At 40.9% G+C, this 20,678-nt stretch overlaps 1 protein-coding gene across 1 annotated transcript in view; it reads right to left on the bottom strand.

Annotated features, from left to right (window-relative positions):
- LOC125241310 overlaps positions 1-20,678 on the bottom strand; it is a 95,247-nt gene that overhangs the window by 5,428 nt on the left and 69,141 nt on the right. The window contains exons 2-6 of the mRNA XM_048149721.1: positions 7,590-7,667; positions 6,654-6,695; positions 5,293-5,340; positions 4,678-4,725; positions 3,953-4,003 (exon numbers count right to left, since the gene is read on the bottom strand). Of these exons, the coding sequence (XP_048005678.1) occupies positions 3,953-4,003; positions 4,678-4,725; positions 5,293-5,340; positions 6,654-6,695; positions 7,590-7,608 (208 nt within the window). The 5' untranslated portion in view covers positions 7,609-7,667. The remainder of the gene's footprint in view (positions 1-3,952; positions 4,004-4,677; positions 4,726-5,292; positions 5,341-6,653; positions 6,696-7,589; positions 7,668-20,678) is intronic.

The following is a 20,678-nucleotide window of genomic DNA, read 5'->3' as shown; positions in this document are numbered from 1 at the left end:
GACGTCATATATAATGGGGACAGCGTGTACTGGTTTCGCTTTAATATTTGTGGAAAATGAAAACAGGGTTTTAGAGAATCAAAGTTAATAATATAGTAATAAGCAAGGTTTAAATACTCGCTACTTGTTTCCGCACAGCCTAAAATCCATGAATCTTGTGCCTTTATCGAAGTCGTCGATGTTTATTTTCTTTTTGCGTGGGACCTTGTTTTTATACTGGTGTCAATGATGTAACGGCCTTCTTATTTCTATAAATATTTTTCACGGCAGAGCTACAGACACCTTAAATAAGAACAAAAAATAAATTAAGCTAAATCGAAACCAAATAATCAGTACAGGACAACCGCACTATAAATTGTCAGTACCGGACATGTCAACAAACGATTTCGGAACATTGTTATCGAAATACTGTGAAATCCTTCATCCTTTTTTGTTGTTAGTAAATTATCACCTTAAGTATAATTATTTTCACCTTTTTAAATATTATTTTGGGCAAATTTGCGATGAAACCGTTAGAAAATTGAAAATATTTACTTCTCGTTTACATCACTGACATTCAATTCAATTCAATTCAAAATATCTTTATTCATGTAGGCCTAGTTACAAGCTCTTATGAATAGTTCATTACATATATATTATGATCTTAATCTAACCTAATTATCAGAGCAATTTATTGTTGTAAATTATTGTTCATAATAATATTGAGTCTATAATATACAATTTCATATAAAAATAATCGTTAAACAAAAAATATATAATTAGGTATTATGTATATATAAAAATACATGTCTAGAATATTTCTAGGAAAAATCCAATGTCCAAAAAAATACAATATTAATTTCATCAACAATAATAATAATAAAAAACGTAAAAATAAGAAACCATTTCAATGATTTTTGACGACGGGTGTCAAATATTAATCCTTGCCAGTAAAATAAATTAGTTCAGCTGAAAATCCGCAACGTGGCGAGGGTCAAATAAAAACTTGTCAGGCTATACCAACATTCATAAGGGCGCTGTTGCTAGGGCGCCGTAAAAGGAGGATTCTAGCCCTTGACGAACCATATTATTGTGCGGCGAACGACAAAGTTACGTCGCTATCCAAATACAAAAATATGAGTCTGCCCGATAGTCCAAAGCGGAGCTCCTCATAAAGCCAAAGGCGCAAAACGTCTCAGAGAGGCGCAATTTTCTGAGTCACAGCAGGTGGTGAGTGAACTTCAAAGCAATAAGATCACTTAGTGGCAAAATACCGAAATGGACATCCCGACGGTGACGATCGAGTCCGCAGTTAATCTCTTAATTGACTCTTAGTATTATAAAAATAATAGTGATGGCGAAATATAAGAAGGCCTAAAAGTCGGGAACATAGGCGCCCTGTGAAGTCAAAATACCCCAAAATATGTAAAAGACCGCAGCTCAGAAGACAAAAGCTTGAAAGTTCGCGGATTCCCCGCTGGCGGGTTGAGTCTTAATAAATCGAGTCAATAGGAAAAAAAATCGCGCTCGCTTCGCTCGCGCTTACTATTTATATGTTCTCTTTCAGTTAGAACAAAATCCAAATCTACTTTCCTGTCTTAGCCACTATAGTGCTCCATTTTGTTTGTTATTTTATGTACATGATATCAACGGTCAGCCACACTTAACTAAACTAGGGTGCGACTGCGAAAGTTCAACCTGTTCAACCATTTGTCCCTTTCGTACTCTGTATGATGATATCCATAAATTCTATATTGCGTTAATCTTCAAATTATGGCACTACTATGAAAAAAAAAATGTCGCGCTCGCTACGCTCGCGATTTATTTTCCTGCGTAGTGAAACTTCTTCCCAAGGGCGCTAAAACTCAAACTCGCTCTACCCTGATCTAGTGCACGGGCCGGCGCTGCCTACACCTGACTTGGCCGGTTTTTTTAAAATGTGTATTGACGAGATGTCATGATAATAAGGGTCCCCACACATCTAGCGTCGCGGATCCTAAAATAAAGAAATATGTTTATGTTGCTCGCGTTATCACTTTTTTATTGTCTTGCACGGAGCGAGCCGAGCAGAGACCTTCTTTACGTAGAAGGAGGAGGTTCTGTATAATTTAGTTTCGTATTTATGTTTTATGTACTTATGTTCACCGATAACTCCGAGAGCCATGATCCGATTTTAATCATGTTTCTGAAGAAAGCGAAAGTGAGACAAGCCTTTTTCACAGGATTATTGCAAATGTGACGAAAAAGAAATTTAATTTTGGTTTTATCATAGATAGCTTTTACCCGCGGCTTCGCCCGCGTAATAAAAGTATTCATTAAGATTTTCATTTGGATCCTTAGGTTTCTCTGTAGGTATATTTATCTGCGATTATTTTGATTGCACATAATACTTTTGCTTGCAATGATTGTAGAAATATTACACATCGACCACAGCGTAGTACGCTGGGGAAACGTATATACGCTGGGGAAACCTTTATAAGCCTCGACATTACGTTGTCACCTAAATCTAGATGACGTTTCTTACTTTTATGTGTTTATTTTTTATGCTCTTATGTATTTTTAGTTACTCAGTGCTTTGGTTTTTACTGTCATACTGTGTAACATATTTAAAATAAAAATAAAAATAAAATAAATAAATAAACATCCCACATAGCCCGTATTTCGACACTATGATCGGTGGGTAAAAAGTACTTTTTTCTATTATCCCTTAAATTTTTTTACATTTTTTACATTTTAGAAGAAACAAATTCATAATATATTGCAAGGGGCCGAGCGTAATCTTCTGAAGTTGATTCTTGCTTGTAAAAAACGATCGTCTTGATTGCATAATTTTTGATTGTTGCAATTGAATACCGCGAGGCATTTTTTTATGTTTTGGTTGACCGATTACAAAAATTCCGAAATGCCCTGCGAGTAAAGACGATACTCCATATTATCCGTAGATACGTTTGTGATCGTATATATGACATCTGTGCGCTTATGGCTTATCGCAAACGTAATCTTCAAGCAAGCAAACAACGATCGTCTTAGAGCTATCGCGATTATCGCTATCGCATATTATCCGTATCCGTATCGCTATCGCTATCGCTATCACTATCGCTATCACTATCCCTATCGCTATCCCTATCGCTATCCCTATCCCTATCCCTATCCGTTATCAAGATGTTCAATGATTTCTTATCAAGTGCTAAAATATAAAGTTTCATGGTTTTATCTTTTAAAATTAAGAAATCCCATACAAACTTTCAACCTCTTTTTCAACCCCTTCATCCCTTTTTTTCGAAATAAAAAGTAGCCTATGTTCTGTCTCAGGGTCTAAAGATTGTCTGTTCCAAATTTCATCAAAATCGGTTGCGTGGTTTAAGCGGGAAAGTGTAACAGACAGACAGACAGACAGAGTTACTTTCGCATTTATAATATTAGTATGGATAGTATGGATGTTGTGTGACGTAAAATTGAAAATCCTCTGATGGCGTCAGCAGGGAAATTATCGTTAATACATCATTTTATCGACACTTCCAATCACTAGTAATGTCTTTGACCATATTTGACGCTTCGTTTGTTTACTATATTGGACAAGTAAGGTTGAACTGATTTTTTATCGACATTCTTTTGGGTTTACTACTTCAACTACTTGCATTATAGGTAATAAAGACAATAGAAAAATAATAACACGAGCTCAAGCGTTTTATTGCCCTTGGGGGCAACTATAGCGATATATATATATTTATATATATGAGTTTTTTATAATAAACTAGCGACCCGCCCCGGCTTTGCACTGGTACTATACTTACATGTAAACCTTCCTCTAGAATCACTCTATCTATTAAAAAAAACCGCATCAAAATCCGTTGCGTAGTTTTAAAGATTTAAGCATACATAGGGACATAGGGACAGAGAAAGCGACTTTGTTTTATACTATGTAGTGATAGTGATAGTGATGATGAAGTGAAGTAAAGGTGTCAGAGCAAACCTGGGGAGCGAAGCGCGCAAGTGATGACACGCTCCGTCGACGCTTTAGATGCTGAAACAAACTTACTGATTATTACTAATAAACATTATACTGAAGTGCGGAGGAAGATTTCCTCTTCGCATGAGTGTGGCACTGGTCCCACCGCGATCTAGTAAGCTATGAGCTATCGGCTATAAAAACGAACAAAAGATAAGCACTACCGTGGAAATAAAAGAGACACGGCGATATTAATAGCTCACCGCTGGGCGAGTAAGTAATAAACAACGCCGTGTCTTTTTTATTTGCACGGGAGTGATTATCTTTTGTTCGTTTTTATAGCCGATAGCTCATAGCTTACTAGCTCGCGGTGGGACCAGTGCCTATTGCACGGCGTTTGATTGAAGTTTCGACATATTATGTAGGCACACAAAGTACCGTTTCTCGCACTAGTGCAATAAAGTAACACCATCCGTACTACTGAAAAACATTATGTCACTATGATACAAGTGGGGAAAAGAAGTTCAAAAGTGGAAGATAAATCGACACGATTTACGAATTACCTCTTCGCACGTGTATCGTACGTTGTTTTACAGTGCCTACATATGGCCATTAAAATTTTTGATATAGTTGCGTAATGAGTTCATTACCTAGCTAGTGCGGTAATATAGTGCCGTATGTTAAGTAAGTAATATTATATGTTATGTTATTTATTATATTAAGTAATGGATCCATGGTCCATGGCTAACCTGAGCGCAGCATGCAAGTGACAACACGTTCCTTCAGGGCTTTCGCCGCTGAAACAATAGTACATTACATTACAGCAAAGGCCGGGAAAAGACGTGATGCTCTCCAGCAACCCCTTTGCGTTTAGGGTACGGGAACGTACAGGAACGTAAAGAACGTAATTGCGTTTGAGAAAAAATCCTTTACGTACATATAGGTACCTATCATCTTCATCGCACGAGATATGTATAGCCAGCCGGCGTATCATGCTTCCAATTTTATCACTTATCCACGTGGATAAGACATCTGTCACTTTCACACTGGCGTACTTGCCAAAGCGTGACGGATACTTTATCCACGTGGATAAGTGATAAAATTGGAAGCATAATGAAAATGAAAATTAAAAATTAAAATGAAAATGAAAATGAAGGATAAAGCATCCGTCACGCTTTAGCAAGTATGTCAGTGTGAGAGTGACAGATGTCTTATCCACGTGGATAAGTGATAAAATTGGCAGCATGATACGCCGGCATATGACTATGATTGTCAGCAGGGCGCTGTTATTCTGATGTTGCGGTGACAGTATCCTTAGATATATTCAGTATAGTTTGTAAAAATAAATCTATCGTTTTACTTACCCGAGTCCGAACACTGACGCTTGAGTTCTTTTCCCGGTGGCAGAGAAGCTAAAAAAAATGTTTAAAATGTACAAATCAATTGTGTGTTTTTTAATAGGTACCTAAAAGTATAGAGAGTATAATAGTATTTTATGCAACAGGCGTTTAAAGGGGGTCAAAAAAGACGAGTGGCGTGGGTAACAATTTGAGGCGAAGCCGAAAATTGTTAGTAAGACGCCACGAGTATTTTTTGACTCAGTTAAACACCGTTGCATACAATACTTTTTCTACGACCATGCACTTAGTTTTTTACTGTTTTCTTGAATAACTTTCGTGAAATTCACACTGTTTCCTTAATTTGACGCAAAGGTTTGCACTGTCAGCTCAGCGGCCCCAAAGCCTTCCCGCACACGAACGCGGTATCGTTATAACAATGCGTTGCCATGGTTACAGAGCCAAACAATGCGTTTTCAGTTTTTTCGATACTGCGCGCATGCGCCGAAAGCCGGCAGACGCTGGCTTTGGGAATAGACTTTTATGTAGGGTTTTAAAGATCTATGCACGACCCTGTAAATGACGAATAACAGTTCGGGAGTAGAAAAAGATACGGAATATAGTTATTAGTTATAGCATAGATTAAATATAAGAAGATTATACCATTCCATACATTAACATGCGACCGCCTAAGAACGTGCAAAAAGTAGATGGCGCCACTAAAAAAATACCATGTCAACGATTGTACTTGTAGATGGCGTTAAGGGTCATTTTCGACATAGATTTATGGCTCGAAAGTGACACTTAACGTCAATCTACTTACAAGTAATCGATAGCAACAAGACATTTTCAGTGGCGTGGCGCGCCATGCTACTTTATGGGATGGTATACAGTACCGGTCAAAAAAATTCACTCCTTGTTTTCAGTACAATTGACTGTTTTAGAGAGATAGTTTTTTGTAGTTCAGACGTCAAAATTTGTTTCGTAAACAATTTATATTTTTTTAACATCTGTTTCCCTCAAATCTTATAGGCTAAATAATTATTTGGCCTATATTATCTGGCTAAAACTGTGTTTCGTGTAAAATGTGTCTCAATTAGTGGCAAAGGCAAGGCCATAAATATAACTAGCATTTTGCCGTCATGTTTATTAGATTTTAGTGAAAGAAAGGTACGTGAATTGTGTCTAACTAGTAAAACAAATCTCCACAAAACAATAAATATGTTGAAAACATATTTCGACTACCAAACCGAAGATAATTATCGTACAAAAGTACTCATTTGTACCGAAATCAAAAGGTGAACTCAAACTTTTGACCGGTACTGTAATCTTAGATTTAATATAAGTATGGTTATAGGCAGGCATTATAATTATATATCGGTTTGTACCTGATCTGGCCGGAACCGGGACTGAGGGCGCTGGGCTCAGGTCTGGAACACAAAAACATCTTTTTCACCACACCAACTGGTAAAGGCTTTCTTTGCTATTCGAAAACAGATAGCAAAATTCTATTTTATCCACAAGGGGGCAAAGTAATTTCATACGAATTTTAACTCGATGTCTTAATCTGGCTGCTAGATTTTACCTATAAATGATGATTTTGAATCATAAATATTGAATAAATTGATGGATTTTATTTATTTTGATGTTTTATAGTTAGTATTTTGTTCGTGTTGGTGTGGTGAAAAATTTTGTGTTTCACTCGGTGGCAAAGTTTCTTTAACCTTCGTGCCTTGATACCCTCGCAGCGCTCAAGATTCCACTTTTTGAACCACTCGCTACGCTCGCGGTTCAATACTGGAATCTTTCGCTTGCTCGGGTATCAATATTGGCACGTGCGGTTAAACAACTACTTTGCCCCATTGTAAAACAAATAACTATTATTTATTTTATATGCTTTCATTTGGAACATATTTTATTCATTAACAAGCTTTTAGGTATTTTGCATACGATGTACAATTAATTATATACATACGAATACGATGTATGTGCGCAAAAGAGCAAATTGTGTCATCATATGACAGATACGACTAATGTAGCACAATGTATGTACTAATACTATATTATAAATCGGAAAGATCTGTCTGTTTGTTAGTCCGTCGGGAAACGGGAAAACGGAGCGACGAATTAACTTGTTTTTTTAAGTGGAAATGGATGGAGAGTGACATAGACTAACTTTTGTCTTCCTAACCCCCCACTACTTTCTAAAATGGGGAGCGGAAGTTTGTATGGATCATTCCCCAACTTTCGAATTTAAGGCGAGCGAAGCAACGATTAAAAGGTAATAAATACCATAATGTAAGTACTGTTACAAAGATACATACACCGACATAATGTGCCCATGGCGCAGGACAGGGCACCACGCTTCTTCGGCTTTGGCGTTGGCGGTGGCGGTGGCAACTCTGAAAGGCAGAAATCTATATCAGATAGACTGTGGTGGGCGCACCTGGTTCTATAGGAGCCAACATTTGAAATAAGTTCAGAAGATGAGAAAAATTCAGTTTTATTACAGCTATATCAATCAAACCCGTAAAACTCCAGAAAATATTGCCAATTTGTTAACAAGGTCATGAGAGGTTGTCAAACACAACTTCGCTTTCTTAGCGTCTTCAGAAGTATTACAAGAATTGCATGTCTTAAGCGAAATTCTCAATACCCCTTTTACTTTAGTGCTGACACTGCTGACCATATCACCAGGGGCGGCTCACTCCGCGATTCTATCGCCGCGCTACAAGTACATGCCGGGAGCCGCGAGTTCGGGGCCCATTCAGTGGTGACGACCATCGCGTGGAGCAATTCAATTCAATTTCGGCTGCTCGCGTGCGGTCCGTTTGTTAATGTAGGTTCTTTAGAACGGCGGCATTTTGTGCTTGTCAAAGGAGTGAGCCTTTTGTACTTTTACTATTATATATTCTGTGATTATGATATCACACACTATTTAGAAGGACCGGCGGAGGGCCGGATAATATCTTTTCGCGGGCAGGACATGACCCTGACTACTTGACGCACCACTGGTTAAGGATTTAACTTACTTATTTTTAGCCCATTTTATTTTAATAAACAAAAAACGTAATTTTGTACCTTGAGCACAGTTAACCAGTCGAAACTTCATTTGTTTCTTATCTTGATCACATATCGGCAAACAAACGTCCGTGTTCATTAGTTTAGACTTCTTCTTCTTTCTTTTATTTTTCTCGTATTGCGCAACGCTGATGACACCTTCCTGGTCGCCCTTGTAGCTGCTAGGATCTTTTAATTTAACGGGTGTGCTGGGCAGCAGAAGTTTCTGTCGGCACACGCCGCAAGGGGAATCTGGCAGTGCAGGCAGTTTAGATTTTGTTTTTGATTTTTGTTTAGTTGGACTACAGGTCCGCGATATCGGCGTAGGGCCTGGGATATACGTTGATGCTGGTTGTGGTTTCAGTTTTGCAGGTTTGGACTTCACTTTTGCTGGTTTACATGGCTTTACTTTTGATGAATTTACCGACGTCGCTGAACTTTCGGATGACGTCAGTTTCTTCTGACAGATACCACATGGAAATTCGACCGATTTAGTTGGTTTGGGTGACTTTACTTTCTGTGGTTTTACCGGTTTCGGACATTTTTCTGGTTTTGGCGACTTTGCCTTTTCAGGCTTTTCTTTTGCTGATTTTTTCGACGCTTCTGATACTAATGAGGCGTTTGAACTAGCGGAAGACAATATTTTTTGCTGACAGATACCACATGGAAATTCATCCGATTTAGTTGGTATGGGAGACTTTACTTTCTGTGATTTTACCGACGTTGCTGAACTAGATGAACTGTCACTTTCTTTACATAGGCAGTCGACAGATTTAGCTACTTTTGCAGATTTCTGTGACTTTTTCTTTGCTGATTTTGCCGACTTTCCCGTTAATTTCTGCTGACAAGCAGGACATAAAGTTTTGTCTATTTCAGTTTTTGGTTTTAGCTGCTTTCCTTTTGATGATTTACAAGATATTTCTGATGCTGTTGCGCTAGACGAAGAGCCAGAGGACGTCAGGTCTGTCTGAGAAATATTGTTGCTCATAATTTCTACCTGGCTTGATTCTTTTTTCGGTTTTGAAGGCTTTGATTTGGGTTTATTAACAGATTTTGGAGATTTTTTGCCTTTTCCAGGTGATACCAAACTAGTATATAGACTACCACAGGGTGTGATTTCTTGCTGAGGTATCTTGTCGCATAGAAACTCTACTTGGCTTGGTTGTTTTTTCGGTTTCGGTGGCTTTACTTTGGGTTGTTTGGCCGGTTTTGCTGACTTTTTTGTACTGCAAGTACTGCTTCTTCTAGAAATTGCCAAACTGTTACAACTGCCACAGGGCGTAAAGTTTTGCTGAGATGTGCTGTCGCATCGAATTTTTACCTGGCTTGATTGTTTTTTCGGTTTGGATGCTTTCGATGCCTTTTCTTTGCATGGTTTAACCGATTTTGATGTGTTTTCTGAACTACTACAGCTGCTTACTTCAGACATTGCCAAACTCTTACAACTGCCACAAGGCGTAAATTGCTGAGATATGTCTCGGCATAGAATTTCTACCTGGCTTGATTGTTTTTTCGGTTTTGATGCTTTCGATGGCTTTACTTTGGGTTGTTTACACGATTTTGCAGATTTTTTGCCTTTTCCAGACGTTGCTAAACTTGTACAACTGTCACTGGGCTTCATTTCTTGCTGAGATATGTTGCCGCATATAATTTCTACCTGGCTTGATTGTTTTTTCGGTTTTGATGCTTTGGACGCCTTTGATTTGGGTTGCTTGTCAGATTTTGAACATTTTTTGCCTCTTCCAGACATTGCCAAATCTGTATGACTGCCACATGGCTTCATTTCTTGCTGGGATATGTCGCCGCATAGAATTTCTACCTGGCTTGAATGTTTTTTGGGTTTTGATGCCTTTGCTTTGGGTTGCTTACCAGATTTTGCAGATTTTTTGCCACTTCCACATATTGCCAAACTTTTAGTACTGCCACAGGGGGTCACTTCTGGCGGAGATATATTGCCGCATATTATTACGTTGCTTGATTGTTTTTTTGGTTTCGGTGGTTTTGCTTTGGATTGTTTTGCTGACTTTTTTGAACTGCAAGTACTGCCCCTTCTGGACATTGCCAAACTATTACAACTGCCGCAGGACGTAAATTCTTGTTGAGATATGTTACCGCATAGAATTTCTACCTGGCTTGATTGTTTTTTCGGTTTTGATACTTTCGGTGCCTTTGCTTTGGGTTGCTTATCAGGTTTTGCAGATGTTTTCCCTTTTCCAGACTTTGCCAAACTTGTAGAACTGCAACAGGGCACTATTTCTTGCGGAGGTATACTGCCGCATATAATAACCTTGCTTGATTGTGCTTTTGGTTTTGATGGTTTTGGTGACTTTGCTTTGGGTTGTTTAACTGGTTTTTTTGAACAACTGGTACTGTCTTTTCTAGACTTTGTCAAAGTATAACTACCACAGGGTGACATTTCTTGCTCAGATATTTTGTCGCATAGGAATTCTACCTGGCTTGGTTGTTTTTTCGGTTTCGATGATTTCGGTGGCTTTACTTTGGGTTGTTTGGCCGGTTTTGCTGACTTTTTTGTACTGCAAGTACTGCCTCTTCGAGATATTGCCAAATTATTACAACTGCCACATGATGTAAATTCTTGCTGAGATATGTTGCCGCATAGAATTTCAACCTGGCTTGATTGTTTTTTCGGTTTGGATGCTTTCGGTGCCTTTTCTTTGGGTTGTTTACACGATTTTCCAGATTGTTTGCCTCCTCCAGACATTGCCAAACTTGTTGAACTGCCACAGGGCGTAAAGCCTTCCTGAGACATGTTGCCGCATAGGCTAACTTGACTTGATTGTTTTTTCGGTTGCTTGTTTTTTTTGTGTTTTAAACATTTTGAAGATGATTTTGTTGATTTTAAAGAGCTGTCGCTTTCTGAGGAGTTCAAACTTGACGCGCATGGACTAAGAACTGGGGGGTCACATGGATAATTTGCTTCACCCATTTTTGTCAATTTTGATTTACATGTTTCCTTTTTTTGCTTTGCTGGTTTAATTTCATTAATTGGAAAATCTGTCTGAGTGAATGATCTGGACAATAGTGCTGGGCAATTTGAGTCACGTTCTGCGTATGGAGTTTGACAGTTGGGATTGCATCGTGTAGAGGACGTGCGGCACTGTAACGCCAGTGGTCTGGTTTGGTAGTCCCCGGCCTTATGCGAAGCGGGAAGACAATTTACTACTTTGAGTGGAGTGGAAGGGCAGTCCTTTACCTTCTGTGGTCTGCTGGAGCTCCTCGGCGACTTGCTGGGGCATTGCAGCGATATGGGTGGCTGCTCCTGTATTGGCCTGTCTCGTACCCCGTGTGCACAGGTCCGAGATTTCAAACGTAACTCCTTTCGACTTGAGTGATTGGCCGATGCTTGTAAATCCGCAGAAGGGTTTATGCTTGGAGAACGATTTTTAGGTTGTAAAACTTCGAAACAGCACACAGATCCGCGGTCGGTCAAGTGTATGTTAGTCGGGACAGTGCGATTCAAACAGCATGTACTTTGCATATTAGCTTTATTGTTACGAGAGCTGTTTGTGCGTATGTCTTCCGGTTGGCTCCGGGGGGAGTTATGATCACAACAGGATTTGGCCCAGTGAGCTCTCTCGTTATTAAACAGCTGCATATAGTTTGGAGCCGGCTTCAATGTATTGCGTGAGGGCACGCTGATCTTTATTTGTGGACTTGTTATTCTACCGCAAGAAAATCTAGCAGGCTTTCTGTTACGAGAGTCCATGGCAAACTGATTGTTGTACCCCGGCGTGTCTTGATAAGGACTAGGACTCGCCCACCTTCGTCTGGATGAAGCAGTCCTATTTGCTTGAGATTCTCTTTTAGGGCAGCAAGGATTGCCGCAGCTTTCTATGGATGTACTTTGATTTTCATCCGTTGGTAAATTTTTAAAGGGACAGTCCGGATTCTCGCAGCTTTCTAGAGAGGTGGACTGATCTCTATCGGTCTGCGAATCTCTAAAAGGGCTATCAGGATTGGCGTAGCTGTCGATAGACGTACTTTGACCTCCACTCACTTGAGAATCTTTGAACGGACCTTCAGGACTGACACAGTTCTCTATTAACGTCTCATTTTCAGATGTCAGTGAATCTTTGAAAGGACAGCACGGATTATTACAACTCTCTACGGATGTCGTTTGGGAACGCTTGTTGCTTTGGGAGGCTGCAAATGGACGAGGTCTGATGAAACATTGCATGGAGGTGGAGCTTTTATAGAGGTCGTTATTGTTATTTTCTATATTGTTAGGAATTGGTTTAGAATCGCGTATTGTATTGCTATTCTGTTCTTGGCTCCCAGGTTTTTGAGGTCGTGCATCTTTCTCTAGCTTGGAGCTGCGGGATTTTCCACGACGTGTTTTTTTTTCACGCCGCTGTGCAGAATCTGACTTTTGAATATTTTTGGTACGTGTCTCGTCTTTTAGTTTGGAGCTAGAGGGTTTCTCAGAACATAGCTTCTTTTCATTCAGTAGCGTAGATTGAACCGATCCGGAACCGCTTGTATTTTCTGAGCTTCTAGGTAGTGTCTCTGTGGCAAGTTTGGATTTGCTAGGTTTTTTACGCGGTGACTTCTGGTTACGCTGTGGTGAATTGTCAGGCCCTGCAGGTTCTGACAATTCGCTCTCGCTGTTCCCTGCCGCACTTCCGGGTTGTATCTCTGCGCGGGGTTTCTCTTGAAGTGACTTATTTGCAAGCAGTTGTTCAGAGTCGGACACTAGGTCATCACTCTTCTCTGGGTCGCTCCCTGATTGGGGCTGTATGTTGGAGCTGGGTTTTTCTCGCTGAGACTTCTGTGCACGCTGTAGCACAGAGTGGGACAGTTTGGCGTCGCAGTTTTGTTCTTCTCCTAGGCTTCCGCTGGAAGTGCTTAGTTCTTGTGGGTCTCTTACGACCGCCTTCTGATTACTGATTGGTTGAGGTTTGCCACTTGGGGAAGCGACGCATATGTCACTTGCAACTGGATCTCGGTTACCCGGACTAAGGGATTCATCACTAATGGAATCCTTTTTAGATCTACTCTTGTCGGATGACTTATCTGTAATAAAGAAGAATTGTAATTTACATACTTTCATAACATGATCACAACAATAGATGCATAATAAATAGTACACTTGGTAACATAATGCAATATGTGGCTTTACGTCAAAAATTTTCATTGCGGAAAAGGCATAATAAGTACTTAAATACAGATGGGCAACCAAATGTTATCTCTCAAAAAAGGCGGCAAATTTTAACACTGGGTGTCGCGTATCATTTGTATCTTATTTGTGGAAATCTTTGTTAATAGTGCTAATGCTAACACATAACCGTAAGGCCGTTTTCACATTATCCGATCCGATATCGGATGTAGGAAGGATGTAATGTAAGATTTATGCGCTTCCAGGAGTTCCAGGTCTTCATTTATGTATTTAATAGATCACTATTACTAAAAAACGATATAAAACGCGAAAATTGCGGATTTAATGCCGATGGCACTTTCCTACAACAGTTTTTGTCTGAGGCACCATCGAACTGCCGATATCGGCAGGACGCTTCCGACATTTTTTGGCATGCCGGACCCCCCGCCAGTTGTCGGCCGATAATACGAGTATTTGTTTGTGTGCGTATATAATGTATGTATACGTTTGTAGTAGTATGCGTGACAAAAATGGCGTCTATTAAACAGCTGCTAATGATCGAAATTCAAAATAGTTGACAATTTCCATGGAAAAAAGAAGGTTGTAATGCATCGGTCCGAATTGCGGATACTAGTTTTTTCATCTTTTAGTAGATATAGTTGAATAAAAATGGCGTCTATTAAACAGCTGCTAATGATCGAAATTCAAAATAGTTGACAATTTCCATGGAAAAAAGAAGGTTGTAATGCATCGGTCCGAATTGCGGATACTAGTTTTTTCATCTTTTAGTAGATATAGTTGAATGTAAAATTATTTATTTTGCCTGACACTCAGAGTATTTTTTATGCTCGTTATTTTAATTTTACAATATAATATTTAGGATATAGTGCTTATAATTATTAAATATAAAACATTTTTCTAATATTTTTTGATACAAAATCATACTTCATTGATTTGGAACAATGCATTTTATCGGACCGACATCCGACACTATCGGAAGCGTTTATCGGATGTAGGATGTCGGTCCGACATCCGATATCGGATCGGATAATGTGAAAATGGCCTAACGCACCTGAAAGTGGGAGCGAGAAAAGAATAACTTTCTCGCTCCCTCGTGTTTCATAGAACGTTTTTCAACACACTTCAAAAGCCAGGAGCGCGATCTGCTCGTCTTCTTTTTCCATCTAACCACCTAACCTCGCGCGCGTAGAGGACACGCGCGCGAGGACAATTAAAAGAACCTATATAAATACCTAAGTAATAAGTTACACTTCTAAAGGCCATTAAATGGTAATTTAGTAGTGATGCATCAGTTTTTAGTGAGTGGGCAACTGCAGAGTTACATCAACGAAGACGTGCATTGTATGCCTTGTATGAGGAACGGCGGTTTAATACGAGTGATGAATTTAAAGAACATGTCAAACAATTTTCGAAACAGTTTAAATTAGATTGTCATACCGCTAAACGTAATTATTTAAGCAAGAAAATTAAAAGTAGTTCCGATATAATTAAAGCAACGTGGAAAGTAATTAACGTGGAGACTGGTCGGTCAAAGCAAAGAACAAATGAACTGAAATTAAAAATTGATGGCAAAATTGTAGATTCCAATTTAGAAGTAGCAACAGAATTTGAAAAGTTCTTCACTGATATACCAGTTTCCACAACTAGGCACTTAAATTCATCACCCGCATCTGCCGTTACATTGTTAGAAGATAATGTCACAGAATGTAGTAGAGACCTTGTATTTGAACATGTTAGTACCTCAGATATAATTAAGGCATTTCAATCAATTAATGTTAAAAAAACTTGTGACCTCTGGGGAGTCTCTGTCCATGGTGTTAAATCTTTAATAGAAATTGTAGCGCCTGACTTGGTAGTTATTTTTAATAACAGTGTTGATTGTGGTGAGTTTCCTGATCTTATGAAACACAGTAAAGTCATTCCATTATTTAAATCTGGTAGCACATCCGACCCCACTAATTTTAGACCGATATCAGTGTTACCGACATTCAGCAAAATTTTTGAAAAGTTAGTGTTATTTCAGCTATTGCAACATTTTAACATCAATAATCTAATGCACAATAAACAATTTGGTTTTACACGGGGTCGCTCAACAACCGACGCTGGTGCTGAGCTAATCAAACAGATTTTCGATGCCTGGGAGGAGTCACAGGATGCCTTGGGTATCTTCTGTGATTTATCTAAGGCTTTCGATTGCGTCTGTCATGAAACACTGATCAGGAAATTGCACTACTATGGAGTGCGAGGATCGGCACTGAATTTAGTCAAATCTTACTTACACGATAGAATACAAAGGGTCGACGTGAATGGACAGCGCTCACCGGGGTCACTAGTCTCTATGGGTGTACCGCAGGGATCAATATTGGGGTCTTTCCTGTTCCTTATCTACATTAATGACCTGCCATATCTTGTAAAGACCCACCATGATATAGTATTGTTTGCAGATGATACTTCCCTTATTTTCAAAGTCAAACGTCAGCAACAAACTTGTGAAAATGTAAACAATGCTATTTCCGAAGTAGTTAATTGGTTTAGTGTTAATAACTTATTGTTAAATGAGAAAAAGACTAAATGTATTAAGTTTGTAACGAGTAATGCTAAAAATGAACAAGCAAGTGTCGTTGTGAAGGATGAGGAATTGGAACTGGTAGATAGTACAGTTTTTCTTGGCATAACTTTAGATTCTAAACTTCAGTGGGGTCCCCATATTGCTACCCTCTCGAATAGACTGAGCTCTGCAGCATTTGCAGTGAGCAAGATCCGTCAGTTAACAGACGTGGAAACAGCTCGATTAGTTTATTTTAGTTACTTTCACAGCATTATGTCATATGGTATTTTACTATGGGGCAGTGCTTCAGAGATAAATACCATATTTGTTCTGCAGAAGAGGGCTATTCGAGCAATATACAAAATGAACCATAGAGACTCACTTAGAGATAAGTTTAAGGACATTAATATAATGACAGTGCATTGTCAATATATTTATGAGAATATTATGTATGTACATAAAAACATTTGTAAATTTAAGAAAAACTGTGATGTACATAATATAAACACTAGAAATAAGCATAAGCTTGCAGTGCCCTTCACTCGGCTCCATAAAATTAAAAAATGATTGATTGTTTTAAAGCTCATGCTTTATTTACTTAAATGTCTGGGCAATCTATCTCTATCGGGTCTATTATAATTCCACAAACTTACTTGCACGGCGTCCAAAAGAACGACGGCATTTAGTGTAATACGTCTTGCTCTCCTTGTTCCCCGCTGGGAGGGCTGGGCACTCCGGTTGTGAATCTGCATCTGGTGCGTACCCGCACGGGGTCTCAGCCCGCGACTTCTTTGCACAGGGGGACGACTGTGCGGGGCCTTCCTGTGCTTCGCATCCGGGTTCTGTCTCTGTACAGGGCTTCCCTTGAGGTGACTTGTTTTCAAGCAGTTCAGAATCGGACGCTGGGCCATCACTGCTCTCCTCGCCGCTCCCTGGTGGCTGTATGCCTATTTTGTAGCAGCAGGTTGACTTCTGTTCACGTTGTAACACAGGGCTATTTTGTCGCTCTGGTAGGCTTTCGCTGAGCTCTTGTTGTTCTGGGTTCTCCTCCTGGTGTGAAATCGATTGAGGGCGAGTTTCAAGCGTATTAGGTGGATCTGGGTTACCCGGGCAAACGAGTTGATCACTTTCGGGATTGGGATCTTTCTTTGGTGGACTACCTGTAAAAATAATAGTAGGTATATGTATTTTCACGGCATGATCACAATAATTAAGTGCATAAATCTGTATAATAAATAATCTACAAACTTACCTGCACGGCGTTGAAAACAAAGGCGACATTTCTCGTACATTTTTTTGCATTTGTTGATTGGGTTTGTAAATATCTTCTTTTTATTTTCTTTCTCTGCTTTAGATTTAGAATGTATAGTACTTATAATACACTGTTCGGGCATTTGGATCCCTCTTGTTGCACAGCACTTGGGGTCGGCCGGCTCCTGCACCACGACGCTGCCGGAGGTATTGGTGGCCACGTTGCGCAGCCGCTTGCCGGGCTGGTGCGCGGTGTTGACGCCCACGCTGCGGCTCACCACCCGGGATTCCTTGGGTCTCGTCTGCGCGTCCAGTGTCAGTTTGCGTAAGCATTTACCCGACCCGACGCCAATGTTGCGACTGGAATGCTTGGGGTTTGTCTGTACTTCTCGTGTGCAGCTGCAGCATGATCGTAAAGCGGATTTTTTGACTGCGCTCGATGTATTGGTGCCACGTGTATAAGATTGAGACACTTTTAGAGCCGGTCCTTTCGATACATTGTCAGTAGATTTCCCTGCACAGGAACATTTTATCGGTGTAAGTTTTTTCTGTCCTTCATGATTACGAATAGGATATAATCCGCCAGCACTGGTTCTTTTGAATATCACATAGCATGAATCTGATCCTTTAATGTCAGAGTCGGAGTCGCTTCGTCGCGCCTGGATGATAGTGCAGTCCGTGTAGGCCGGGCCGGGCCCCACGCCCTTGGTGCGGACCTTCCGATCTGTGTTCTTGATTTTCTCTCGAGATCTTTTTCGTGTAGCTCCAGTGGAGGTACAGTCGCAGGCTGTACTAGTATCAACTGACTTTTTCGAAACCGAGTGTCCCGAACTACATAGACTAAAAACATTATATTTTGACATGGAATGCATATTTTGCGTGTGCTTAATTTTAGCGATAATATACTTTTCAGATTTGCCACCTGTTGCACAGCTAGCCAAACATTTGTTTTCTTTATAGATGGTGTCGTCGCCGCAAGCCTGCGTGGCGTTGATGATTACGGGCCGCGTGTTCGTGCCTATTGTTGACGTCTCAGGCGGCACATAAGAACAGCACGGACCGCAACTTTGAGATTTTTTCATAGGACAGAGCCGACTGAGGTCGGATCCTATCTTTTTGTTCTTGGTTTTCGATTTCTTTTGCTTTCCAGATTTCGGCGACAGTCTACATTTTGCAAGTTCCCAGCTTCCTGCCGACGCGATCGACAAAGCGGGGCTCGGCAAGTGCGATCCGCAGGCCATATTCCGCGTTCTGATCTCTATTACAAAACTTCTTCTTTCGCTTTGAGTACTCGCATCTTGAGATGGTGCACGATAAGAAGACAGCGACGCTGTACTCGGCGAAGTCGTTGAACATTGTACCTTGACTGTCTCGGCCTTGAGACATCGCTGCCCGCCGTTGGCTCCGCCGTACGACGCCGGTCTATCGATTGATAGGTCAGGTGAGCTGCCACTGCATTTTTCTGGACACACCATTTCGGTTTGGGAGCCAACTGATGAACGCCTGGCCGTAGCAAGTTTTAGACCTATAATTTGTGACTCCTTTACTTGACACGCCTCATTATTTTCTGGCGTTTTGAACAGAGGACATGGCATCTGGGAATCTCTCGAACGCGCCCTTACCGGAACTAGATGTGGACTGCATTGTGCAACTGGGGGTGGTGGTTTCCTGGCTTTACAACCACCCGGACATTTGGCTGCGGCTTTACATTTGTCGCAACTCGAATATGAGTTTTTTGAAATCATTGATGTTGCATCTGATCGTGAATCTGATTCGAAACCTTTACATTCACATATTACTTTGACTTTATTATCACGTTTTTCTTGATCATTACAGCCACATAGTACTTTTTTTTATTTTTTTTAACTTGGAACGTGACTGTTTCGGAATCGGTGTTTGTGTTAGCGGCGGTAATTCACAATCGGAGCACTTGGTTTCCTGTGATGATGCTCTTGGTCGACATTTTTCGAACTCCGGAGATGAATCATTCGAAAACAGTGATGGTAGAGCTAGTTTAGGTACATTTGATTCAAAGTTTTGGACTCTACAGCCACCCGTACTTCCTCGTGATGGACATACGCTTTTTCTAGAGCCTGGACAATAGTCCTTGACTATTGCCGGACTTCTTGGTGATGGAGGTTCATTTTTTCTACACGTTTTGCACTCGGATGCAACTGGTCGACACGTTTCCAGGTCCCTGTAACTGCAGCATGCCGGCGGTTGTCTTGTAAATGAACGTGCTGTTTTTCGACACTCCGCCATCCCTGGACATGACATTTTTGAGTGATGTGATAGTGCAGGTGACTTTGGTGAATGTTGTTCAAACTTCTCGGATTTTCTTAATTTTGTAGCTGGTTTTGTTGAATCTGACCCAAAGTTCTCGGATTTACAACCACCAGGACATTTGGGTACTACAGGTGGCTTTTTTATACATTTTTCGAGCCCTGGACATGGATCTTTATTTCGGGGCATGTTTATTACTTCTTTGGAGGATTTTATTTCTACTTTTATCATGTCTTTTGAGTGGGTGATTGTTCCAGTTAGACTTTGACTTTCTATACTGGCTCGACAGCCTCCTCGACATTTTGTGTTCGGGTCGAGGGTCTCGTTGATGCACTTGTCGGGGCCGAGGCACGGGCCCTTCAGCACGAGGGTCGCCGAGCTCCCGACTCGGGTTTGAGACGCTGTCGTCTTGGCCTTGCAATCATTAGAACCTGTGCAATACCCTTTAGTCGATGGCATCAAACGGGGTGGTGACAGTGTATCCGTAGGAGCCTCGGAAACACTCGCTTGTTTAGTAGGAGTAGAACTGGGTTGTTTAGTGGCACTGGGTTGTTTAGTGGCACTGGGTTGTTTAGTGGCACTGGGTTGTTTAGTGGCACTGGGTTGTTTAGTAACACTGGGTTGTTTGGTAGCACTGGGTTGTTTAGTAGCGCTGGGTTGTTTGGTAGCACTGGGTTGTTTAGTAGCACTGGGTTGTTTAGTAGCGCTGGGTGGTCTACTGGGACTAACATTAGCTTCTTGATGAGTAGCACTGGCTTGTTTAGTTTGTGAGAGGGCGGGGCTAGATTTATCATCATTCTGATGAGAGCATTCACAGTCACAATTGCATTTCCGCTTGGGGCCGCCTGAATACAAGAGGGTTTGAAGTTTAGCCGCCAGAGCCTCGCCCAGGGAGCGCGCGGCCGCGGTCACGTCCAGGTAGGAGCAGGGGCCGACGCTGGAGCCGTCCTGATCCGTCGCGCTGCGCCGCGAGCTGGAGGCCCACGTGTGCGCGTGGAGGCGGGGCGGGGCCCCCTTGCCGGCGCCCTTGCCTTTCCCTGCTCCTCGACTTTTCGAAGCATCCTTTTGAGACGTGCGCGCCTCGGCCCTGAAGTGGTCGGTGCGAGACACTGGCGAGTTGTCTTGAGTCGTATG

Source organism: Leguminivora glycinivorella, chromosome Z (assembly GCF_023078275.1).
Source record: "Leguminivora glycinivorella isolate SPB_JAAS2020 chromosome Z, LegGlyc_1.1, whole genome shotgun sequence".
NCBI classification, from domain to species: Eukaryota; Metazoa; Arthropoda; class Insecta; order Lepidoptera; family Tortricidae; genus Leguminivora; species Leguminivora glycinivorella.
This window is presented reverse-complemented; position numbering and strand designations above follow the sequence as displayed.